Source organism: Lissotriton vulgaris, chromosome 4_1 (genome assembly GCF_964263255.1).
Source record: "Lissotriton vulgaris chromosome 4_1, aLisVul1.2, whole genome shotgun sequence".
Taxonomy (NCBI): domain Eukaryota; kingdom Metazoa; phylum Chordata; class Amphibia; order Caudata; family Salamandridae; genus Lissotriton; species Lissotriton vulgaris.
The window spans coordinates 1,271,006,235-1,271,033,106 of record NC_141691.1 but is presented as its reverse complement, the minus strand read 5'-3'; the positions used below and the strand labels follow the sequence as shown (position 1 = coordinate 1,271,033,106).

The 26,872-nt window shown below is 40.8% G+C and overlaps 1 protein-coding gene across 30 annotated transcripts in view; it reads right to left on the bottom strand.

Annotated features, from left to right (window-relative positions):
- EPB41L3 (erythrocyte membrane protein band 4.1 like 3) overlaps positions 1-26,872 on the bottom strand; it is an 878,261-nt gene that overhangs the window by 79,076 nt on the left and 772,313 nt on the right. For 19 of the 30 annotated variants that reach the window (XM_086965494.1, XM_086965496.1, XM_086965495.1 and 16 more), the window contains 5 exons: positions 21,734-21,811; positions 21,173-21,274; positions 17,010-17,738; positions 15,956-16,078; positions 2,926-3,012 (listed from right to left, as the gene is read on the bottom strand). In XM_086965494.1, coding sequence (XP_086821620.1) covers positions 2,926-3,012; positions 15,956-16,078; positions 17,010-17,738; positions 21,173-21,274; positions 21,734-21,811 — 1,119 coding nt within the window. The remainder of the gene's footprint in view (positions 1-2,925; positions 3,013-15,955; positions 16,079-17,009; positions 17,739-21,172; positions 21,275-21,733; positions 21,812-26,872) is intronic. The other 11 variants (XM_086965501.1, XM_086965500.1, XM_086965504.1 and 8 more) reach the window with 4 other exon arrangements.

Genomic DNA, 26,872 nt, shown 5'->3' with positions numbered 1-26,872 from the left:
ATGGGAAACCAATAGACAAGGAGAGTAAACAAGGAGAGTGAATGGTGAAGACGTCGTAAAGCAGGTGTACACAAGATAGTATCATATAAAATACAAGACAAAGTAAGTATGCAGAAGCAACAAATATCTATAAGAAACAACTATATTCAAGTCTGTCATTAAGCCCCTTGGGCTGGCAGGCATCAAGTCTCTTGATCCACACTGTTTCTCTTTGGAGTAGTAGTTTCTTGTTGTCAACGCCTGCTTTCAGTGGGACAACCTCCAAAACAAGGAACAAGTCATTATGAGTGACATTCAACCACTATGATTGACACTTTCTCGCAGGTAAAAACACGCAAAGAAAACAAGGGAAACATATAAATATCAGAAATAATAACCATTTGAGCGAGGAGAGAGCACCAGAAATGGAAGAGCACTAAGCCCTAAGATAGGGGGGCTGTCTGGAGGCTGTGTGCCACTGTAGCCAGGCCCCAGATTCAGGGTCTGTGAGGGAAGCGGGAGGGGGTTTGAGAAGGCTATACACATGGGCCTGCTGCCTGGAGGATCTGTCGCTGAACCCAGGCCCCAGATTCAGGGGTTTCGAGAGATGCAGGGGGTGTGAGAAAGCTTAATTGCTGCCACTTATTTTGTGCCACTAAATACACGCCACGTGAGACTCCTGAAAGGTCTGCAGGATCCAATGGAATACGGTTTTACTGAGAACAGCTTCCAAAAAGCCGTAACAAATGGTGTAGCTCAAAGTATCTAGGTATATGCGGCTGTGAAGTGCAGCTTTGTGTATGGGCAAGCAAAGCTCTGGCAAATGAAACGTTTACCATGACGACCATTGTAATTACCAGCAATATGGTGTAAATAGAGGTGCGTGTGTTTTTCAATTAATGTGCAATGGAAGAGATAAACAGTTCAGCACACAGCTGAGGAACCAGAACTGTAATTTGGTGGAGCCATGTACACACCCCCAAATAGTACACCATAGCATCACTTGCTGCCTCGGCAAACAACTGCCATTGCATGAACTTTTCACAAAACAAGCAAAGAAGCCTAAACCAAGCACCGAACAAAGAAAAGACACAGCTCTGCCCACACCAAAACTGCCGCTTCCCACCCTGCTCTCTTCAGCGGGCAGCACAGAGGAGTCTGAACCCGTCCCCCTCACCTCCCTCCTCACGTTGACCAGTAGTAGTAGTGCTCAACCCTAATAAAAATGATTAAAGAGCAGCTGAGCAGCGTCCGCCCCTGTTGGCGTGTCACTATCTGCCCAGCCCTTCAGCCTGCAACACAGCACCAGATGACACCAGACCTGGCTACGCTGAAAATAATTTATTGGACCAGCACCAGTATGGTCAGCAAGCGCTAGCGCTTTTCATTTAATGGAGATTTTTAGCTCCAAAAGAGGAAGAATTGAGAAACTTACTTTGCTTTGAGTTGAGATGAGTGACACGGACAATTCGTATAGGCGGCCTCATGATCGTCTCATCGTGGGAGCAACGACTCTTGCGGCAATCACCTGCCCGCATATGAGCTCAGCTTCTTCATGAAGAGACAAAGATGGGCTCCGAATCAGTCTAGCACTGCGGCCGCCGCAGGTAGTTGACTCATCCACCGGATCATCATCTTAATGTCAATCATCGCAACCATGAGATTGCCAAAACTTTATTCAACTGCAGCCGCCAGAAGTCACTTCCTGCAGCGCCTATTAAAGTGTTTTGCAACAAAACTCGTACCAGCCGGCCATCGACTGCTGAGAGGGCAGCCCATAGCCTCCCCCCTAATTATTGGCAGCTGTGAGTGAGTGTCAAACTAAGCCGCGCGGCAGGAATAATATAGCAGCCTGGAGCAGGGCACGATTGTTACATTGTAGCCTAGTGCTCTCAGCCACCAGAGCTGAGAGCAGATGGTGATTAATTATTTATGAACTAGAGCCCAGCAGCTGCTGGAACTGGGCACGTCTCTCGGGCAGCAGAGCCGTGCACAGGTGCCGCCGGTGGCGCAAGCTGGCAAGTCGGCAAAATGCGTGACAATGCTTTTCAGTGCGGTGAAGCTGAACACCGCACTGAAATGCGTGAATGTCACACCTGATGCGTGATACTTGGCAGGACTGAAAAATGATTTACGATAGGCCACAATTAAGTCTTAGTATATTAGTTTCAAAGCGTTTATATCAAGAAGTATTCCTATACATCCGGATAATATTATTTTTAACTTATTTCACGAGCATTCCGTAACTATGTCAGAAAAAACAAACCAGGAAGACAAAAGCACATAGGAAAAGTAACTGTAATGAGTCCTGTACAAAACGAAAGAGAAGCACTAAGTTTGGATGCCTGTCCGCCCGCCATTCACCTAATTCTGGACCAGAATTATCAGCATAGATAATCAGTTGATGTATTTTTTAATGGTTAATTGATAGCTTATTGCTATTGTGCAGGATCTATAGAACGCAAATTTGCGAGGCAGCTATACCCAAAGCAAAGACAGTTCTGGACAAGAAGCACTGTTCTAATAAAAAACCGAAAGCAGCACCCAAACCCCCAATCCAGCTATAGGCAAAGCACGGCAAAGAAGAAACAACTTGAATAAACCAATTAAACTTTAACTTACTTTCAAGTGTAAATGATGCACTACAGAATGTGCATTCAGTCAAAAATAATGAGCAGCTAGTTACCTCAAAGTGAAGACTCCCATCTACAGGCTCAAACGCCTGGGTGTGAGAATACTGCTGCTCCTCTTCTCCAGATTGGTAACAGCTTGAGCAAGAAGTCCCCCTTTGCCTATGGTTTCCCCGCTGAAAGCAGAGCCCTTAATCCCTTATAAACTACAATCAGGTACAGCCTGCAATGAAGTATTCCACTGCCCAACAGCATAGCCACAAGCATGCACATTCACCACACGGCTCTCCTCCACCAGATCGGTTTCATGAACAACCTGCAAGGTCTTGTCCTGGGTTTCTTGCCAACCCTCCTGCTTCAGTTCGCCGGCACTGGACTCCGCAACACTCTTTGACTCAATTTTCTGTGGGAGAACGGAAACGAGAAGGTCAAAAATAATTGTGGATAGATAACAGTGTCAATTGTTTTTTATAAAGAGCTTCAAACCACACGTCTCTCATTTCTAAGAGCTGCAAATAACTACTACTCAAAATTACTGTAAAACCGTAATATATGCAAACATTTACAACACAAGATCCTGTGCCTAACTCCAGGCATGCACGTGAATCTGATGCATAGTTGCACATCTTATGATTAATGTTGGCCAATTATATTTATCTATTCCTATAATTAAAAATGCTCATCTACATGCTATTGAAACCACAGGTGGCCATAGACTCAGAAAGCAAATGGCAATATGGGGCGGTGCATCTATGATAGACGCCAAACTATGGGTTTGTTGTTTTTTCGACATCTGCCGTCAATTATGATCGCAATTGTAGGAATGCCAAAAGGTCTAGTGTCAGGCTTGTTGGTTGCCAAAAGGTCTAGTGTCAGGCTTGTTGGTTGCCAGCTCCTTGGTTTTGTTTTTAAAGTTTTTGTAATCTTTATAATTAAATAGATGTCACTGATGTGCACCCATTGAAGGCAGTGTTTGAATATTTTGGTAATAAGGTTTCTGGAGCAGTGTTTGGAAAGATGGCGGGCCCTAGAAGACTCTATCTATCTATCTATCTATCTATCTATCTATCTATCTATCTATCTATCTATCTATCTATCTATCTATCTATCTATCTATCTATCTATCTATCTATTATCTATCTATCTATCTATCCATGTATATATATATATATACCTATTTATCTACCTATATATTCATTTAAGCATAAGTAGTAGCACTATACTCCCAGAAATCAAGGGGACTGCTTTTTTGGTGGAAGTGCACTTTGAGTATAGCCAGACAATGACAGTGAAAAGAGCAATAGCTCAGGTGGGCTGACCCATTGTTCCATGCCATATAATGTGATGGTCGAAAGCAAAATGTGAATGGCACAAGAGACTAATGGATAATGATGGCTAGGTGAAATCTATGCTAGTATTACTTTAGTATATGTATAATTTTACTAAAATCAAAAGGTCTAGGCTAACACCAGGCCTAACACTTGTAATGCTTTTGTATGTGTGTAAGGCCAGGAAGTGAGGACATTAAAAAACATTATCAGTGACAAATCTGAGCAGTAGCAACTATAAAATCTGTCCCTTGTCACAAACGTTCACTAAGGACTTCACAGTTATATGATGCTGGTAACTGCATTTCTACAAACAGTAATCATAATTTTAAGGTGAATTAAAAAGAAATGGGCGGAAACAAGCGGTATTTCCACCAGTGTTTCTGCATTTAAAGGTGCTAATGCGAATTCCTGATTTGAAAAACATTATTACCTCATTTGTAACCTGCAGTAGGGCTTTTCTTTAAATACAAAAATCATGTTAAATCAAACTAAGCCTGCTTTTCACATAGTGTTCTCAATTTCTGACAAGCTCAAAATGAGGGCCAGTTCTTATTTTAATATATGATCACGGGAAATGAATATTGTTATGCACATAATTTATGCCATGTATACAAGATATCTTGTACTGCTGATTAAAACAGAAGGTGCTGTAGCATAAAATAGTTTAATAAAAATACACATCAGTGTCATCGTACATCCCCTCAGTGTGGCAACACCAGGTTACAAATCCTCCAGAAGAGACAGATCGCTTTTACTTCAATGCCTCATTCAAAATAAGAATTGACTGAACTGTGCCTGCCACTCGCCAAAATGTGAGAAGCTTAGGGTTGGGGGGGGGGGGGGGGGGGGTTGGCTTTACCCTCAATTTAGTAATATCTTGAACACAACATGTTGAAAGTTGTGTGTAGAATCTTAATTTAGCAGACCCTCAACATTTCCCAAAGCAACAGCAGTAATATTAACAAAATGCCATCAAACAGAAGAATTTCTGATAGAGGGCTCTTTCACATTTGTCGTGTGGGCTGAGATCAATTCTCCGCCTATTAGATTTGTGTAAAAAAAAAAAAAAGTATATATATATATATATATATATATATATATATATATATATATATATATATATATATATATATTCAAATCCACCTCCTTTGTAACGCCGGGACACCGTGACAGCGGTGCATAAAGGGGCAAAGGTCCCCCTTTGTTGTATACAGGTCCACAAAACGTAGTAAAACTACGTAAATGCACTCCCCTTGGAAGAATCGGATTTAAGAAATCATTAGCAGAGTGCGCTTTTCCAAAAGTTCTTGTTTATTTAGAGTGCAGCATCGTGACAGCTCATGGAAACAAAAAACCCAACGCGTTTCAGCGAGGAAACTCGCCTTGATCACGGGTCCAAGGCGAGTTTCCTCGCTGAAACGCGTTGGGTTTTTTGTTTCCATGAGCTGTCACGATGCTGCACTCTAAATAAACAAGAACTTTTGGAAAAGCGCACTCTGCTAATGATTTCTTAAATCCGATTCTTCCAAGGGGAGTGCATTTACGTAGTTTTACTACGTTTTGTGGACCTGTATATATATATATATATATATATATATATTAGGTAGTTATAGTTAGGACCTACTTTTCATAGGAAATCCACAACATTCTATTTAGAATAACTTTGGCGCCAGTGGACGAATCTTTGTGAATTTCTCCAAGAAAATGGCCTGCTTGGTTACGCTCCTTCCCTGAAAGTTTGGGGTTGATTCGTCAAGTGGGGGCTGAGAAAAAATGGGGGTCCCAAAACGTGTTTTCCCCATGCAATTTTTAGCCAGGGCTACAGCCCGAACGGCTGAATGGAATTACACGAAATTTGGCAGAGGTAGAGTTCTGTTCGCAGATTGTGCTTTGGGTTAAATGGTGTAAATCCGTTCAGTAGTTTCTGAGAAAATTTCAAGTAAAATCATAGCGATATCTAGAGACGGAGTTCAGCATGCGTACGGAAATCTGTTCAATTACGAGCGCGAGCTGCATGCTGATTGGCTGTGAACTGTCTGTCAACACTCTAAACCAGGAAGTGTTGGTGGCCATCTTGTGCCGAGTCACAAGAAAACAGTAAAGCAAAAATGAGAAATAAGGAAGGGGGTAGGCTAGAAACATTATGACCCTCTAGGCTTGCTCAGGGGGTCGTACATGGATGTTTAGGCTCTATTTTTTATTTTTATTTTTTTAAAAGGCAAATCGAGGCGTACGCGTTTGGAAATACGTACAATTACGAGCAAGAGCTGCATGCTGATTGGTTGTCAATACTCCAAAATAGGAAATGTTGGGAGCCATCTTGTTTGTCGCGAGAGCCGAGTCACAAGAAAACAGTAAAACAAAGTTGAGATATAAGGAAAGGGGGCAGGGTAGAAACATTCTGACCCTATAGTCTTGGTCAGGAGGGTGGTACATGGATCTTTAGGCTCAATGTTTATTTAAAAAAAAAATGGCGGGGTACTCATGCAGTACTTGTACGCGGTAGAAAAGGTGAAAAAACACTAGAAGTCTGTTTTGTTTATTAGGTCCAGGGGGGGCTAAATTACAGGGGCAATTTTTAGATCTATATTTCTATGACAGTATGTAAAACTTTCCGTTTTTTTTTTGCTGCATCAGTTGTACTGTCAACGCATGCGCAGACTTGTTTGCAAGTGCACTTTTTTTTCTTTTTCTTCAAGTGCGCCAAGCAAACCTCTCCTGATTTTAGGTATTAAATTTGCTGCTTTCTTTTCCCGGGTCATGTATGTTATCCGGTGCTATACTTTTGTAATATATTAATAAACATATTGTATGTACATTTATTTGAAATGTAGTGTTGAGGCGCCAAACGATGATTACATACTCCGTCCAACCGCCATTTTAGTCGTTTTCCTCTGGTATTTTTATTATACCTGTTACTTTCATTTTACCCTGCGCATATGTTCTCTGTGATCGATGAGATTTCGTGCCACAGATACCACGGCCTTGGCCTCCGCTCTGATCAGAGTTGGTCACACGTATTCCTAGAAACTAATTTGAAGGACGTAAGGCACAAGCATTACAACACGTGTTGGTCAACAAAAAAATATTATTAAGATTATGCATTTATCATGTGTGGTGTGCATATGACGTCACACGGAGGCTTTGATGCGCCGCGTAACCTCGAAGCATATTCGTAGCGTATGCTGAGAATGATTAGCAGTATAAACTGTGGTGCGATCACTCTCTCACTGTCAAATCAGAGCACAGGGCTATGAGAATGGTTAGAAGTGGTCACTCATTGGAGATCCAATTCAGGTGTGTGGCTTATCCACAGTATCATAACGTTATTTTTTAACCTGGTTAAGTTTGAGCTTTGCATGAAATACTATGCTATAGGCAGATATGGATGTTTTGGCAGCGCTTATGTCCATGAAGCTTGGTTATTACCATTTACATATAGGTGCCTGAGGGACGGAAAAGTAGTCTATGTGTATGGCGAGGATTGCACAATAGTACCAGATCCCTCCTTAATTTGTAGACACATACAATTGCATGGCTCTTGTATACAAGATGCGCCTGATTTGGACTGAGTTTTGAAAGGTAGTCCGACACCTGCTATCATAACAACGTTCAGTTTACTGGAAACGGGAGTTACTTACTTTGAAATAATGGAGATTGTTGTGCAATGTTAGCAGGCATCACTTACATGATTACGGTAACCGAACGTGTGGTTTGATTAAAAAAAAGTTGTGTTAACTCCTCTGCATGGGAAGCTGGATGTTTCCATCTGGCGGTCGATTTCGACCTTGAAAGCAGAGTCAACCAAAGAATGGTATAAGAGCGCTATTGTCTCAAAAAGAGGTCACTCTTATATCTGGTACAGAAACATTTGTCCTTTATGTAGCAAACACCCGCACAGAAGTGCATGATTTATTAAATACAGACGTGCTCTTGAATTTTGGGGAGTTAATTTAGAGTATCTTTAATGTGTCCTTGACTACGGAGTTACCTTACTTTTTAAAGTTAGAAGCAGTGGCCTTGTGACTTCTGTAGAAAGTATGGTGGTCATTATGATGGCAGACGGACCTGCGTCCGTCCGCTACCCCAGAGGTGGAGGGACCATCCGCAGGGGTAGCGGCGGTCCCTCCGTGAGAATTAGGATGTGACCGCCACCCTGGCGGTCACATCCTGCATTTTTAACATTGCGGCGGGTGCGGCTTGAAGCAGCACCCGCCGCAATGCTAAAAATACATGCAGTGCATTTGCATGCACAAAGCGGCAGGCACCGGGCGGTGCCTGCCGCTATGTGCAAGCAAATGCAGGGGGGTACCATAGGTACCCCCATGTGCACCCCCCACCCCCATAAACCCTGGGGGCCCGCAACGGGCCCCCAAACAGAAAAGACCACATGCTTTTCCACGGCGGAAAAGCCGCCGTGGAAAAGCATGTTTCCCCATGCATCCTTATATGGCTGGCGGTGTCTGATAGACACCGCCACCATATTAGAGCTTTTCTGCCGCGGGACGGCGGCGGAAAAGCTGCGGACGGTCTTCTCGACCCCCCTGCCATCCTAATCTGGCGGGGGGTCTTTTCTATCACCGCAGCGGTGAATCCGCATCCTCCAGGCCGGCGGTGGCTTCCGCCGGCCCGGAGGATGCGGTTTCACCGCAATCCTAATCGGCCCCTTAATTTGGTGTCTTTTTGGGATTTTTTCATTCGATTTTTCCAGCATCTTTGGTGGATTGCGCTTAATACTCGCATTAGTTGCTGGTGTGCTTTTATTATTTGTTTACATAAATATGGATGCACATCCAGCAGCAGACGATAATATGTCCCGGCTGTTGCTGCTCCGCAACCGAATGCTTATTTACTATGGAGTGCTGCCTCTTTCAACATTGAGTGCAGCTTATGGATTATCGTTTCGATTTTCCTTTTTCACATGAGTTCAACCTATGTTCCATTGCCTGAGCTGTGATTTCGACTGGGCCCTGGATTTGTATCTCTGCAGTACGGTGTCTTCCAACGCGGATTATGACCAGATGATGAGCCCCTTAGTGGTTCATGACTTGCTCTGTTCTGGCGGCGGGATTATGGCCTTAGCAGCGACACATGGAATAATGGGACCTTGGAATGTTTTTGCAGCGGAGCTTGAGTTCTTGGCACGCAGTTACATTGAAGATGACCCGAGTTTTCCTCCGATGGTGATAGAGGCTCCGGGTGTTGAGGAACATGTATGTTCATTCTCACTCTTGAATTGGATGGCTGAAATGTTTTCAGATGTGAACAATGACTTCCTCTTGGAGGCTGTTGCTACATACTGTGCTTACACGCTGTTGGATTAAGACCGATTTTCTACGTATTCTTTATCATTTAGTTACTGTTTTCTATCAAAGAGCGAATGACTTTTTTTTGGAAATGTGAACTTGACTCTGCTTTTTAGGCTTGGACTCTGCGTTCCTAATTCGCCCACGTTTATATCACGTGCTTTGATTAAGAAAGGGTGCTGTGGGGCTGAGCGTTGCACTCACAGCCTGTTAAGTTAGCATGGGTTTATTAGAAGCTTACACGCTATTTTTGCTTTCCTGCTCTGCTTTGCACACGACACGTACTTGTGATATTGTTTAGAGAAGGCTGAATATTTTGCTTTATATGAGAATAATTTGGTATGCTAGATTTGTAAACTGCCTCACTAGTTTTGTGTGTATAGTGAGAGCATGGAACATCAAGGTTATCTTGAATACTGTGTCTGTGATTCAGAATGATCCTCGCACGTTCGAGCCATAATACATATGGAGCTGTGGGCACCTCTGAAACTTGGCATCTCATAATCCATTGTGGAGGCAAAGTTACACACAGTTGGAGAACATTCGTATCTTGACAGTTTGTGGAGCACAGAATGTGATCCACTACTGCTGAGTACCAGAGGTATGGGTGTGCCCATGTAATCCTATGAGACTTTCTGTAGTCATAAACTAATCTGCTAGGTAGGGAGGGTGAAATGTAGGTATATTTTAAATTTGTTTACCTTTAGCATTAGAGGAGGATGCTTTTTCCATTTGCATTTCATAGAATAGTAACAATGCTGACAAGGATGATGTCATCAGTGAGGCCATCAGTGATGTCATTTGAGATGTTATCAGTGATGTGATGAGTGATGTCACCGACCATGTCATGAGTGATTTAATATGCCATGTCATCAGCAGTGCATGGCGGGCGCGCGAGTTATAGTTAGCTGAACTAACTATAACGGGGGAATTTCAATGGTTTTGTATGAGCGAAATGTCCAGCTAACTATCACATGGGTGAAACCTATGGCTTTTTCAGTGAATTTCTAAGGTTTTTTAAATGCTAATTCCTAACTATAACGTGGCTGAAACCTATGGTTTTTTCAGTGAAAGAAAAAAAAAAGAATATATATATATATATATATATATATATATATATATATATATATATATATATATATATATATATATATATATATATATATATATATATATATATATATATATATATATATATATATATATAATGGAAAGTTAAATACTGTTCATGAACAGCCCTGCATGCAACAAATGTGCAAAATCAAGATTCCTGTTTAGCAAAACACATTCCGTTCAATTTGCAGTGTTACAAATTTCTGATATCTTCCTAAACAAATGTATAAAATTGCTTTCAAAATAGGAATAACATAAGCCTTCAAAATCCTAGAACAGGAGTATTTACTAATCTACAGCATTGAAATGTATCTGCTGAACAAAGGTGAAATTGCTTGGATAAATTAGCAGTGACCATAATCCATTAGAACCCGTTTTTTAATGGACAGTCTCATCTTTTTTCGTGTCTTTAAAAACCATAAAGGACCTTCATGGCACCATTGGTGTAGATATCTGTCCTACAAAACACAAGATAAGAAACCAGTTACTTTCCTGAACGGTTTTGCAGCTTTGAAGCTCTTCTAAACTCCCATGCTGTGCATTATTTGGCTATCTAGTGGTTTGGGCCAGAAGAACTTTTTTCCTCTGTGATGGGCATCAACATAGGCAGAATCTATAGGACTCACAGTCAAGTTAACCATGAGCCCACAATGCTCCTTAACATAAACCTCCATTTTAGATGTAGTTAATTTTTTTATTATGTACAACTTCCACCTTCATAGGCTAGATAGGAGTATCACATGGGACTCTAAAAGAGCTTCAAGGAGCAAAACCATTCTTACAGGTAAGTAGCAAGTTCTTTTGCAGAGTGAAATCTCTTCAAGGTTCACATGCTATGCATCAATTGTTTAGCAGTTTAGGTCTCCTGAGGAGTGGGGTCTGAAGAGGGAGTGAAACTAAATAAATGCCTCAACATTTACTAACTCACTACTGCTCCTTTGCGCGTTTCTACATTCATACAATAGTGTTTAGTGAACGTATGTTTAAATGGCCATGTTGCTGCCACACAAATATTGTGTTGAGAGACAATAGACATAAAAGGTATTTTCTCCTTTCATTCTAGTAGAAGGTGCCCCTAATTTGACTTCTACTACTGAGTTCACTAACTTATACCAGTACACATTGATATTTGTACTAGCCATCTTGCAATGCGTACCTTTAATGACAGCTGGACCTAGTGCTTGCAAGGTATTTTCTACAAATTTTACGTAGACTTTTCGATGTTTTCCTTTGCTTTTGTAAGAAAGACAATAGAGTTATAGTTAGGTTAATATGAAATGCTGAAACCACTTTAGGTAAGAATTTAAGGATGCATTCTTGGGCTAACCTTATCCTTAGAAATGTCCAAGTATGCTTTTATTAGTTGAGAGCCTATGGCTAGCTTATGCTTCTTATCCATGTGGTAGCAACTAAAAGGATTGTCTTAAGTCTGAGGTACTTTAATTAGGCCTTTTTTATGGGCTTGAACAGTGGTTTCATGAGTCCTGCTAGGACTAGGCTTTGGTTTCAGTGAGGAGGTGGATCTGCATGTGAAGGGTATACCCTTTTTCTTCTTTTAAGAAACAGTTAATTACTGGGATAGAGAAAACCTGTTTTTTATAATCCCCTTTTCTAAGTTGCAACAGTTAATAAATGTATTTGCAAGAAACCATAAGTAAGTTTGTAGTCTAGTAGCTTTGTAAAATATCTCAGATAAATATTTATAACACATTTGCTTGTTAGACTTTGTTGCAAATTGGTGATTTTGCACCACATAATGTATATGTTTCACTTAAAAGTGAAGAGGTTTATGTGCTTCCTTTATAATATTCAGAGGTTTTCAGGGAGAGGAATAAAGGACTGAATTAGTCTTTTTCATGAATCAAGCGGTCAGTTGTATCTCCTTTGGGTTTGGATGGAACACCTTTTGCCCCTTGCATTGTTAGCATGTATGTGTACTGGAGTTTTGATCAAGTTGGAGGCCACCAAGATCAAAATGATGCTGGAGATTTGAAACTTCTCTGTAATTATTGGAATCATCAGTATCAGAGGAAAGGCTTACACTAATTTCCTATACCAGTCTAACAACAGTGCCCTTTAGATTGGGGATGGGAATACATGAATGCATTTTTGTTTCTACAGTTGCACATAAAATATGAGGTGAGGCCTTTTGGAGAAACAGGAGTTTCTTAACTCCCATTCTTGAGACGTGATGGTCTGTCTCCGTAGTTCATCTGTGTGAAGTTTTATTTTTTTATTTTTTTACTGCCATTTCATAAAAAATGGCAATACACTGTTCCAACGGCAATAGTGAGTGCAGTGGGTTTATGTCCCCCAGAATATAACGTCTTAACCATACTTTTACAACAGTATAGAACACAAAGCTTTGTGGGATATTGCACAGATTAATACAATTTTTAGTGATCAACTACTTAAACATGCCTTTTATTGTAACTTAACTCCCTTAACACCCCCTCCCCCCAATTTGGACGTCTTCTGAAATTTTGCGGAATATCACGCTGTCATTGGTATAGTTCGTGTTGTTGTACGTTATATGAGGTTTGTGAGTCAATTGTCTCGGTCTGTGAGTTTGTGTTCGACTTAAGACTGTAAGTGGTTTATCATCAATGACCATGCTAGGAGGTTGCCTGCCAGTCTATCATCCTTCCTAACTAGTTTCATTCTTACTCGCTCAGCAGTAGCCCATTAACGCATATCTGTTAACCAACTGTCTAGGGTTGGGGGCCTTGGTCTTTGCCATGCAATCGCAATGCTTATTTTTGCAAGGAGTAAACCTAGCAGAGCAAATTTGCTGCTTAGCTTCTTTTCAGGCGAGGGAAGCAGACCCTGTAAAACTGTGCATATTTCTCTTGGGACCTCCACCCCAATGCCGTTTTTATTGTTTGCAACACTTCCTCCCAGAAGGTTGTCACCTGTGGGCATGCCCAAACTAAATGTATGAAATCAGCCTCTGTTTGCCTACATCTGTGGCACTCGCCGGACTGCTCTGTATACATTTTCCTGAGGGCCTTAGGTGTGAGGTAAGCCTGGTGAATGTAATTATATTGCATACGTTTGAAACGTGCATTGAGCAGCTCAATTTTACCCCTTCATATATCTTTTCCCATTCATTTTATGTGATTTATCTGCCCGCCGCTTCCTCCCATTTGCCTTGTAATGGAAGTGGAGGTCTCGGCAAGTCGTCCCTAAGTTCCCTATATAGATGTGTTATCATGTGGCGACCTGGTGCCATTTGCAGCATTACTTGTAGGCTTCTCATTATCGGGGGCTCTTCTTGGGGTGATGGCAAGATCTCTCTGGCCACTTGTGCAATCTTAGCGTATTGTAGGAATTGCTCTGCTCCCAGCTGCTCATATGTAGTAAACTGGCTATTTTGGTATAAGTCGCCCATCAACATGCAACCACCTGCCTTTCATTTGCGTACCGATATTGACTCCGCAATTTTGGTGAATCCAGGAACCACCCTCACAGGTGTGCGGGCGCATATGGTGCATGTTTCACCTCTTTTCTCACTGTATTTTCCCATGTCTCCGGCATGTGCCTAATAATATACGGCTGTCTCGGGATCCCTCTCCCTAGCATTAATAGCTCTGGCAACGAACCTCCTGTATAAGACCCCTCCAGGAGCCTTTTTTCCAATTGTCTTGGTCATCTAACAAATGGACTGCACGTTGTAACTGTGCCGCCATGTAGTAATATTCAATACAGGGTACCTCCACCACTCCCAACCGCCATGGTCTCTGTAGAGTTGAGAGGCTAATACGCTTGCATTTATTGCCCCACAGCAGTTCCGTTAGCAGGGAATCTATTTGCTTAAAGACTTACCACGGAATCCTATAAAATTAATTTTGAAGAACGTACAACCAACACAGTACAATGACCATTTTCGTAATTGCAAACTTGCCCATCAGAGATAAAGGCAGGTCTTTCCAGAAGCTCACCGAATTCAGTATTCCCTCCAATACCCTACCTACGCTGAGCTCTAGAAACCTTTGCTCCAGCTGAGCCAGAATCATGCCTAAATACTTAATTGGTTCTTTTGTCCAAGTCAGCCCTACTATCGGAAGCGTTTCCGCTGGTCGATCTACCAGACATCCCATAGGGAGCACCTTTGATTTTTTAGGGTTAACTTGGAGCCCTGATACCTTCCCGAATTCTTCCAGAACTCGCAGCAGGGTTGGTATGGCCTTCTGTGGTTGTCTACAGTACACTAAGGTATCAACGGCTACATGGTTGGTGCAGCCCACTTTTATTCCCCATGCTTAAATGTGGGTTCACAACACACAGGCCAATGGCTCCAATGGAATGGCAAATATCAGAGACAATAGGGGGCAGCCCTGCCTGGTACCCCTTTGCAGCTGAAACGCCACCGAGACTCTACCTCCCACTTTAACTCTGGCCCTGGGAGAAACATAGAGTAGTTGAATGCATTTGATAAATCTGCGTCCCACAGAAATTTTTTGCAATGTAGCCCAAACAAAGGGCCAGGAGAATGAATCAAACGTGTGTTCGATGTCCAGGAGAACCAGGGTCTATTCCTCCGTTCTCAGACCCAGATTATGCCACACACGAGCCAAGCGTCTCAGATTAAGCATAGTATTATGGCGTGGGATGAATCCCGATTAATTCGGTGGCTCAGATATGATATATGAGGAAGCAATCTACTCGCCAGTATCCCACGCAGACCCTTCACGTCTATATTTTAAAGGGAAATCGGCCTGTATGAGTTTGGGTCTGTGAGTCCCTGTCCTGCTTTGGAATAATTATTAACAAGGCTTCCCGCTTAGAATCTGGCAAGTTTTGTGTAGTTAACGCCTCATTATATACTGCCACCAATCTATCAGTCAGGATCGGTGGTAATTGTTGGTAGAATTCTGCAGGGAACCTGTTGTTCCTGGGTGTTTTCCCAGAAACCAGGAACTCCGCTATTGCGGTATTCAAGGACTCGGTTCCCTGCGCAGAGACTTTGGCCAGGTGTCCAGCTAAAAAATCAGTGATTCTTGTTTGCATATACAACACTTTCCCTTCAGGGTCCTGTAAATTTAGTATTCGGTTCTGTGGCTCACTCTCACCTCAATAATCTTGCTAAGAGGGCGCCCGACCTGTCTTCCTCATGAAACAGTCTCTGGCGATACACTGTATGGTCATATTACTGTAGGCGCTTTCATGTCTCCAGTAACTCAGCCTTCACCAAATGCCATTCGTCAAGTAATTGAGGGTCGGCATGAAGCCTCTTTACTAACCTGGACCAGGTAGGCTCATGTTTCTCAATATCTTTCAGTAGTTGTTGTCTCACCCCATATGAGGTGTGTATACATACCCCCAGGAGTACCACCTTCATAGCTTCCCATTAGTATGCCCTGTTTGGGGAACCGGTGTCTAAGTGTCCAGTCTGCCAAACCCTAAATCAGGCTCAGGCCTGCCTCAAGGCTATTAAACTGTCCGATGAAGGTAATCGAAAAATAACTAGTGTTCTTCCTAATAGCACCTTATAGGCATTCTAATTATAAACAAGAAACTAAGAAGAAAGATGAAACAGTACAAAACATTAGGAGGTTATAAAGTAAGGAATTAATATATAGAAAAATGTTAACACCTGAGCCCAGCTAGGTGAAGAAGAAGCAACCCCGCCTAAAAACTCAGTGGGTTTCCGAGAAGTTTCTATGACACTGTAGATATCAGAACCATCCACTGTCACTTCGCCAGAGATTTCTTTTTTCTACACAGACAGAGAAATATAGAGTCATACACATAAAAAAGACAGACAGACATAAAACATCCGAGTTACAAGACAAAACTGTATATTGCAATGCAGGGAAAGGCAGAAAAGTGTGAAGGTAAGGTTAGAGACATGAAAAGAAAAGGGAAAAACTAATCAGTTTATAGCTGTAAGTACTCATAAAGCAGTGAGCCCCACTGAACAACTAAAATAGTCAAATCTGAAATTTTTTATATTGGTAATACAAAGGGTTTACAGAAACCTAAACAAAAGACTACATATGTATTATTTGGTTTGGAAGAACAAAAAAGAGTTCAACCCCTCATACATTGTTGCACAGCATAACATGCTCCATTTGTGCAAGTAATCAATATGTGTTCAGAGCAATGCTTGTGACATTCTTTTGAAAACAGTCTTGAAGGATGCCAGCTGACTGTCCTACTAGTCAACCTATTTCCTGACCATCATGTACAGTGTTGACGTGAATGTCACAATGATCCCATGAAATTTGACAGCCAGAGAAGATGTCAAGCATGGGTCAACTGAAAAGTCACATACAAAATGCAGCTCCTGCAGCCCTAATCTTAAGATTAGGCCATGCATGGACTTGAGTACTTCTTGAACTCACGCTAAGCATTTGTTCAGTAGGGCCCATGCATGTTAGAAAAGGGATTTCGGTGTATTAAAGAGAATTGTTAGGGCAGTTTTTGTACGCTGGTTCAGCAATAATAAAACTCTGTTGCACTGATGCCTGCTTTGGACGGTTAAGCTAACTTAGCAGAGGTAACAAAATAACTGTTTAAAAGCTGGGTTTAGCTGTGAATACAAAGCTAAGCGGGACATGAACTCAAAGGTGCAATGAAGCAAGGATTTGCAGGATATTCATGCTTGATCTTAAAGCTGTGGAGCATAAAGTCAAGCTTCTTGTTACCACGATTCTAGAAGTAGATGACTCAGTTACATAGTGAGCAGTAGCAACGGTATAGGTTGGTTCTCTGGAATATCGCCACTCAGATAACTTCTTGTCTTTCCAAACAGGTGTGTCTATTTTGATAGCTTGATGCTCAATTTGCTCTCCAACTGTTGTGGTTTTCGCTGCTCCTCCTACCACTATACCATGGACTTCTTGATCTTCCTTTTGCCCTTTCTTCTGAACTTCCTCTTCTGGACTTGGCAGAAGTGAATCCAACTCTTTGATAGTTGACAACGTTTCTGATAATCTTCTTATTGTTGTCTGTCCTTCTGAGACTTTTCTGGCCTTTTCCTCAATGTGAGGTTCACGAACCTCATACTGGCCAATCACTGGAATAATCTTGACAATTTCAGCTACCTCCTTTTCTGCTTTCTGGAGCAGTTCATGTGATGGGGAAGTCACATTTTTTTCATCCTTCTTTTCCGTACTTGCCATTGCTACAATTTTCCCTGATACTGCATCATACGATTTCCCAAATGTGAACATTTGCTGCTTGCGCTCCTCTTCCGCTGAGTGCCTTTCACTGCGGAAGGCATCATGGCTCTGAAATTCCCTGGATGTGGTGATTTCACTTGGACGCTCACCGGTTTTACTGGTCACCATCGTCAGTTTGTATGTCACAACGTTTTTCGGATCATCAACTATCTTAGTGGGCAGTTTGTCTACAATAACCCAATCCTCTGAGCCCTATATTTGAAATAAAAGCTATGTTAGAATAACTGAATGGTGGTCTCTCTTTTAAGGAATGCAAGAACTCAATTTTGATACAAGGGAATTCTGACTCAAAAAAAGCAACTCTTCTTCATTAGATCTTTAGATCTAAAATGCTTTACTCTTTCATGTGGACAATTATTTTTCTTTGCCTATCTGATATAAATACACTACCTAAAAATTGTGAATAGTGTAATGGTGTATTGTTCATAGATTGTACCTGTCTGGATTTTCACCTGAAAGTGGTTTCTAGCCCCCAATGACAAAAGGAAAAATGTCGCTGAAGATGAATGCAAAAGTCAAATACTGTTGAAATAAAAGAATATTGGAACTGAGTTAAAAAAAGAAACAGCCATTTGTGTCTACATTTTGATCTGTAACTTCTTCTAACTTCTTCTAACTATGGCAGATTTTCAAAAGCAATATACCGTTAGATATGCTGAACCCTTCTCATGTGGGGATATATAGGACTTGTGGGTTCTCCAAGAACCCAAAATTACCACATTCCACAATCTCAACATGTATATCTGTGTCCCTCCCCAGTAAACATTAATTTTTATTTGAACGAAAAGCATTTGTGTCTTTAGCAGAGGCATATCGGAATGAAAACCTACAGCATCCAGGACACTTCAATCATTTTAGTACATCGTTTATGCTGGTGGGTGGACAAGCAGAATCTGTGCTTGTTTTGAAATCGGTCCCAGGATGCTTGTTTTTGGTCCAGGGAAGACATGGCTTGGCAGTTCGGGCTGGGCTGTTCCCATGAGTCACAGGGTCAGACTGATTTGCATATAGCTGTGTCTGAACTGGGGTGGCAAACGGAGCTAAAGAACGATGATGGCTGCTTCCACCCAGATCTGTGACTGGGGCTGAATGTCTGGAAATGTTCAGCGCTCCGTCCATCATCTCCTTGTGTTTGCAAAGTGTTTCTTGAACACTTTTGGCTACCAATAATGAGGTTTCAAGGTTATTGTCCACACAGAGTACAGTACACCACTTCAAATATGCAAATGTCTTCCAAGACAGAGCTTGCAGAATTATCCGCTCAGTGATGAGAATATATTGGTCATCCCCTTAAACACAGATTATGAGGTTAGGCTTACCTATCTACTGAGTGGGGTAGCCATAATTTCCTTGAGAACTAAGACGGCAGATCTTGCCAGAAGAGGTCGAATAGTATCGAACCTACAGCCTACTCTGCCATCAGTGCCACAAAGTGACCCCCCCACCCACAAGCCAGAGTTTAACAAAAAAAAAGCAGACTATGGAATCAAGGGAGGCCATCAGCACGCATTTACAATCAGCTTTCCTTTCCGAAAGATTGCTATAGTGAGATCCTTAAGCCCCCAACTATGATCCTCGGGGAAATGCTGTATCAGTTCTTCAATTTTGTTCCTTTGCTGATGACTGTACAGATTAAAATTGTTAGTGGAATTTGCCACACAACACGGAACAGGAGTTTAGAACCCAATTCTCTTATGCAATACATGTAACTATTCCCTGGACAAGTCATAACTCTGATGGTTACTGATCAATTCATTACTTTGGCTACAATGAGTGTGATCCCGAATCCCAAGGGATTTATTATATACTGAGTTGTGGTGGGCAGAGTAATATTCACTTTCTATTCTGGGTGTAACAGGCTTAGGTAGGCCAAGAGAGGTACTGGGTTGTGTGCTGTATTGGCATTACCGTTTACATCTAAAAAAAAGAAATCTTAATCTTCTTCCTCAATTGCCCACTTAATCTTCTGGCTGCCTGCTTCAGCGATGTCTAGTATGTGCCCACTTGATAAGGTGGAAACAGCCACAATAAAAAAACTTTAAAAATCTCCCAAAGGAGTGGCTTTGCCAATTCTCCTCCTGCTCATCTCAATGTCCAACTTTCACCTACCTGTGAATATGTCTGATTATCCACAGGCATTTGCTGTGGGACAGAACTATTGTCCACATTATTCTGTGGTTCTGGTGGATGTAAATTTTTTAGTGGTCTGGACCAAGGACAATCTGTAGAGCAGAATCTTATTTTGTACCTTTCTGACTGAATTTCCTGGTTACAATGTCAGAGGCTAAATTGTTAATCCAGATGTTTAGGGCACAGAAAGAATGTTGTTTCTGTATGTGGCTGAGCCTTCTTTATTTTTTGGCCACAATGCGATTAAGCCCTATGTTTTCAGTGTTTCTGTGCCGAATGCCACAAATCATTTCTTTGCTTCAAGTCAAAGGCATCAACAACAGGCGTTTCTCTGCCACTTTTGCTGTGTTCTGTCTTTTGTCCAATCTTTTTGGGAAATAGGAAACTTTTGGCTCCAGTAAAAGTCAAAGTTATTTTAGGAGCAGCTTTTGCTTGGCCAATGGCCTAAGGCTCCGTTTGCTTTTTGTCACCACAAAGAGTATGGCAACTATCTCTTCAGCACTAGATGTTTTGTTGCCTGTGCCAAAGCTCATCTGGTGACATCTGGTCCAACAGATGTATTATCTAAGCAGAAGCAAATGCATGAAATGCCCGGCGTTTTATTTGTATTTTTGTGATCCAGAGAGGGACACACATTTCTAGGCAAGTGTCGGCCTACCCATGGATACCAACACTGAAACAACTCCTGGTAGGGCTTAAATTGAGTCCTGTCCATAACAAACTCCAACCACTCAGTCAAAATGCAAACATAAAACAGATTTAGGAGTTATTGTATATGTCTTGCTTTCATGGTTCATTACAAATGATGCAGGCATCCACAGCACTAGAATTCATTATCCGTATCAGATATGTGCTCTGCACATATTTGGCTCCTGTCTACTCCTCCTTGGAGTTGGGTCAGAAGTTGAAGCACCAGTTTATTGTTTTCTTAAATCTTGGTCACACATTTGATGCCCAATTCAAGGGATAAAAACACAATACGAAAATCATGAATACATTCCAGAACATTATAGTCTTTGTGTCAAAGGGATCATGAACCTTACTGACTGTGACTATTATTGATTTCCTAAAGCATTCATCAATATTACCAAGTTTTTTTAATCCAGCCACCCGCATTTAAATTTAAATAGGCATTTCTGCCAAGTGCTACTCCTGTAGGGTGTGTGTAAAATGTCTGGCCAGAAACACATAGACCTTAGTGGAAAATGGCAGAGTTGCTTTGTTTTAAGTCAGAGTGCACCTCAAAATAATTTTCGTGACAGAGTCGGACCATGCACTATGAACAAACAGTACTACATCATAAGTGAACATGACAATGAAGACCAACATTCACGTCTCATATATTTACAACAGACATGGATATGAAATATGTCAGACAGCTTTACATTAAGTATGAGCTAACGCGTTTAAGGACTGGTACACTTGAAATAAGGTAGAGAAGTTAAGCAGATAGTTAAGCAGTTGCATTAGTTTGTATGAAATGAAACTAAAATAACCTCTGGAGAAGATGAGATAGTTTTCTGGACAGTGACTTGTTGAGAAGTAACAACAGAGCCAGCAGATTTCACCTCTTGCAGCCTCTTCTCTATGCCCCATGGCTAAAGGAAAAACCAATAAGAGTTATTTTATCAACACAAAACAAGAATACTTACAAATGCACTCCAGAAGTGCACTGTAGGTATCTTGAATCATAAAACAGAGTATTCTTGTGTGTCACGTTTTGTAACTGCTTGATTTGGCTCCATGTGTGAGCAAAAATTTATTTATTTTATATGGTACGATTTGAGAAAATAGCAAACTACTCTTTTTATAAAGCCTTTTTCAGGCTTCTCCAAAAGGACCAAATCAATTGGGCATTTTGGAGAGAAACCAATGACAGGCTAACAATCGAGGTGGTTCCCCTTCATTCTTCTTGCTGAACAAAAACAGACTATCATATACCTACCTCTCTGCAATAGCTTACAAATGGAAACAGAGCATGACAAAGGACTTGCTTACAAAAAGAAATGAAACCCTGTAGATTCTGGGCAATTGAGAAGATTGAAAGTCATTTGTACCTGCTGGGACCTGATAATTGTAGAGCTTGCCTGCTCCAAAGCTGCAATATTTTCAGCCTTTTCGATGTCTTCTTTGGTCTGTCACATAGGAGACAAGAAGAAAATAACACTTAGCTGAAACAACATATAACAAAGGCTGAAAATGTATATTCTTGCAGAGACAATACTGACAATTATTTCTAATCTGGGTATAAGCTACAAGGTATCAACTTTCATTCTAAGATTGTCTTCATTTCTTGCAGAAATGAATGGCTTTGGTAATCAGACACTCTGTATTATACAGCACCTCTGGTACCTCATTCACGTCATACTAGTAGTACATTAGTGTGAAATTTGATTCTTCATTTGAAGGAATTTGGACACAGAACGCGCCCATGTTATGCTGCATATCGAATAGCAAAATAATGGCCTCCAGATTCAGGTTTTTAAGTTCTTCGTGCACAGCAGTATCAGAGGGGTGGAGAGAAGTGAGCACTAAAATATACATTTCTAGCAAAAGTATCAGTTCTGGAACATTCCTGGATTTAATGGCCTATTCGAGGTCCTGAGTGACTAGGACGGCTCGAGGTAAATTCTGTGTAGGCCCACTAAATATGTGTGGAGAACGTTTGCATGGTCAGAAAACCCCGCGAAATAAAGCTAAAACATTTCTGATTTCAGATTAATAATAAACTAAAAATGCCGGACTCTCAAATTCATCAAGTAGAGAAATATGACAAGTGTATTGGCCGGTGCTCTTCACCTTGCGAATGTGTAATTGTTGACATACGTACCACCACTCTCAAACATGACTGCATTTTTTGACCTACTAACAGTCTTTCTGAACCGGAAAGTTGGAATGTAAAAACTGAGGGAAGCCACTATTGCCATAAGTCATCATAATTGGGGTGAAGACGGTGCACAAAGTTCATAAGGTAAGCGGAAATGAAGGTATGATTTTCTGATTACAGACAGACTTTTTTTGTCAGACCAGGATAGGGTGAGTTCTGTTGCAATGCACGTCAAGTAGTGGATGAGGACAATGTTGTGGACAAGGAAGAGTCTTCTGGATGCCCTTCGGCAGTGCACTTAACACTATGTTTCATGCAAAACTGGAATTACTGTTGGACACATTGTGATGTCAAGGATGATGCACCATCTACATTTAGGAGGCAGAGAAATTACTCATTTGCTTGAGATTTTAAAACTGTTTTTGGGCAGACTAGCATTCTACATTTAAGTTTATTTCATTTCTTGTTAGGTAAACACCAGTGTCATTGGACAGCATATATACATATGAAATGTAATGAAAAAAAACACAAAGTTTAATCCTTTGTTGTAGTTAGGAAAACTTTACTTATTCTTTCTAAGCAAACCAAAGTTAAAATACACAAACATGACAAATTCTAAAGTTATAGTTACACCTTAAATTGATAAATTATGCACCCCCTTTTAATCAATATAACGTTATTTATTCTTAAACTGCAAACAAACCAAACTACACAAAACGTTTATTTGCTAAACTTGTACCTTTGATTTATTATTTACGCAACACCATCAAATTATTTTAACTTGCGCACGTCCTTACACAGTGTATGCAACTCGTTAGACACACTACATTAAATATAATTCGCCACTCTGACATGCATTGTGTTTTCACAAACCATCTGATTTGCAGTGTTATGAGTATTATAGTAAATGCTATTATTTTAGATAGAATAACTCATAGAATATAAAACAGTATAAGCAGTGCATGGAGAAGACGCAAGTTACAGTCAATGTAGACAGTTACCATGTTTAGTCTTCAATGAGTATAGCAAGTTTTGGGCAGACCCATCAAGCAGTAGCATAGTTTTCAAGAAAATAACTTTGGTTCTTTTAATGAATGTGCATTGGTAGGGTGTTTGCACATTAAGCCTAGTGGAGGCATCTCAGGTTTCCTGCAGATCTGATACAGCTGGGTGGGGGTAAGGAGGGGGTGGAGTTGGAGAAACTGGCGTGTCGAAACATTATTGAGTTGCTAATAAATTTGACACCATTTTACATATCTGCACAATTCCAGGCAGACACTTACTAAGTTTAACTTATACTTGAAAGTTTGAATTTTATGATTAATAAATTGTAACATTTTTTAAATCATTATAATGCCACGTCACTACCATTAAAGGAAGTCAGATAAAATTAAACATTTGGTTAAAAACATTACAAGACCCTAATGCCAATCAGTTTCCACTATATGATGTGGGTCAATTGCAGAATCACAGTACTAAAGTCCAATATGCTGCAACAGAGGGGTATCATTTGCCTGCAAGAACATAAATGCCTGATAAGTATGATTGGTTACTGCAATGTCATTTAGCAAATGTTCAATCAAAAGACTTAAAGCACTGGTGTTAATGTTACACCTGCTACATTATCGATTTTAATCTGAAGGATATGGACACACAAATATTTGAGGAGGAAATTAAAAATAGATGCTTACTTCGAGGGTTAGCCATAGCACACAGTTCAGATTATACTAACTGAGTGGGTCCCCAGAGTCTAAAAACAACTGCAGGGGCATTTCAGGCCTGGCAAGAAGCCAACTGCAAGCAAATTGAGGGTCTGTTCGATGCAGAAGGACTCATGGACTTTCCAACATTACAGTTGGCTTATAACATTACCCACACGACACAAAGGCAGTACTTGACAGTGGCACATTGTGTGACACAGCCCAGGCTCCGACCACACGCCAGTCGGCTGTTCACGTCTTTTGAGAAGTGGCTCCTTACACGCGCCACTGACACAAAACTTGTGCCGATTATAGGAAGCTTGTGCTGTATATACTATACCAAAGTGAGGTATAGTGTGCACAAAGTCCAATGAAACCTCAAAGGTAGGCAGACGTAAAGTTAGATAGCACCTCACTCTCTATTTGTGGTAGTGTGGTCGAGCAGTAAGGCAGTATCACAGGACAGTGTTAAGAATTTGTTGAACACACTCAGTCAGCAAATGAATTCACACACTAAAAGACAGAACTTCAGATCAATTGTTTTTGTATAAAAACATTCTTTTAGTTATTTTATTTTCTAGAAACAAGCAAACCTGGCAGAAGGAAGCAATAAATACTTTACAGTAGTAATGCAGTTTGTAAAGAGTTTGAACGGTAATTATTTATGCACTTTGTTTTGACTTACAGTAAGGTTGCAGAGAAATGCAATACTTTGTAAATACAGTACAGAGGTTGTCAGTAAAATACCAGGTAAGTTACTTTTTAGATTAATTTTCTTACACACTGTAGTATACCTGGATACTACTCTGGGACATATCCTGAAATATCAGGTAAGTAAAATCGTTTTTGTTAAACAGTACAATTTAAAGAATTTCTTTAGGTTTTCAAACTCTACACAGAAACTTTTCCAAGAAAAACAGTCAATGTTATCCTATGTAGGAAAATAGTGTTATCGGTTTTGAGGTAAGTATTTGGTAGAGGGAGCTGAGGTTCTGGGTGTAGACTTGGGGCCCCCCAGGGTCAGGGATGCACTCTAGTTACACCCTCAGCGGCACTAGGGCAGCTGGGTGCAGAGTGCTGAGGCCAAATGTTATCCAATGGGGGATAGGGAGCCTTCGGTTGGTGGCTGATGACGAGTAGGTCACTTGGTTGTGGGAGCAAAGCTCCTAGACGTTAGCTCAGGACAAATGGGGAAACAAAGTAGCACAAAGGTGCACCCTCAGCGGCACTAGGGCTTTGGTAATCAGACACTCTGTATTATACAGCACCTCTGGTACCTCATTCACGTCATACTAGTAGTACATTAGTGTGAAATTTGATTCTTCATTTGAAGGAATTTGGACACAGAACGCGCCCATGTTATGCTGCATATCGAATAGCAAAATAATGGCCTCCAGATTCAGGTTTTTAAGTTCTTCGTGCACAGCAGTATCAGAGGGGTGGAGAGAAGTGAGCACTAAAATATACATTTCTAGCAAAAGTATCAGTTCTGGAACATTCCTGGATTTAATGGCCTATTCGAGGTCCTGAGTGACTAGGACGGCTCGAGGTAAATTCTGTGTAGGCCCACTAAATATGTGTGGAGAACGTTTGCATGGTCAGAAAACCCCGCGAAATAAAGCTAAAACGTTTCTGATTTCAGATTAATAATAACCTAAAAATGCCGGACTCTCAAATTCATCAAGTAGAGAAATATGACGAGTGTATTGGCCGGTGCTCTTCACCTTGCGAATGTGTAATTGTTGACATACGTACCACCACTCTCAAACATGACTGCATTTTTTTACCTACTAACAGTCTTTCTGAACCGGAAAGTTGGAATGTAAAAACTGAGTGAAGCCACTATTGCCATAAGTCATCATAATTGGGGTGAAGACGGTGCACAAAGTTCATAAGGTAAGCGGAAATGAAGGTATGATTTTCTGATTACAGACAGACTTTTTTTGTCAGACCAGGATAGGGTGAGTTCTGTTGCAATGCACGTCAAGTAGTGGATGAGGACAATGTTGTGGACAAGGAAGAGTCTTCTGGATGCCCTTCGGCAGTGCACTTAACACTATGTTTCATTCAAAACTGGAATTACTGTTGGACACATGGTGATGTCAAGGATGATGCACCATCTACATTTAGGAGGCAGAGAAATTACTAATTTGCTTGAGATTTGTAATTTGTTTTTGGGCAGACTAGCATTCTACATTTAAGTTTATTTCATTTCTTGTTAGGTAAACACCAGTGTCATTGGACAGCATATATACATATGAAATGTAATGAAAAACAAAACAAAGTTTAATCCTTTGTTGCAGTTAGGAAAACTTTACTTATTCTTTCTAAGCAAACCAAAGTTAAAATACACAAACATGACGAATTCTAAAGTTATAGTTACACCTTAAATTGATACATTATGCACCCCCTTTTAATCAATATAACATTATTTATTCTTAAACTGCAAACAAACCAAACTACACAAAAAGTTTATTCGCTAAACTTGTACCTTTGATTTATAATTTACGCAACACCATCAAATTATTTTAACTTGCGCACCTCCTTATACAGTGTATGCAACTCGTTAGACACACTACATTAACCATAAATCGCCACTATGACTTGCACTGTGTTCTCACAAACCATCTGATTTGCAGTGTTATAAGTATTATAGTAAATGCTATTAT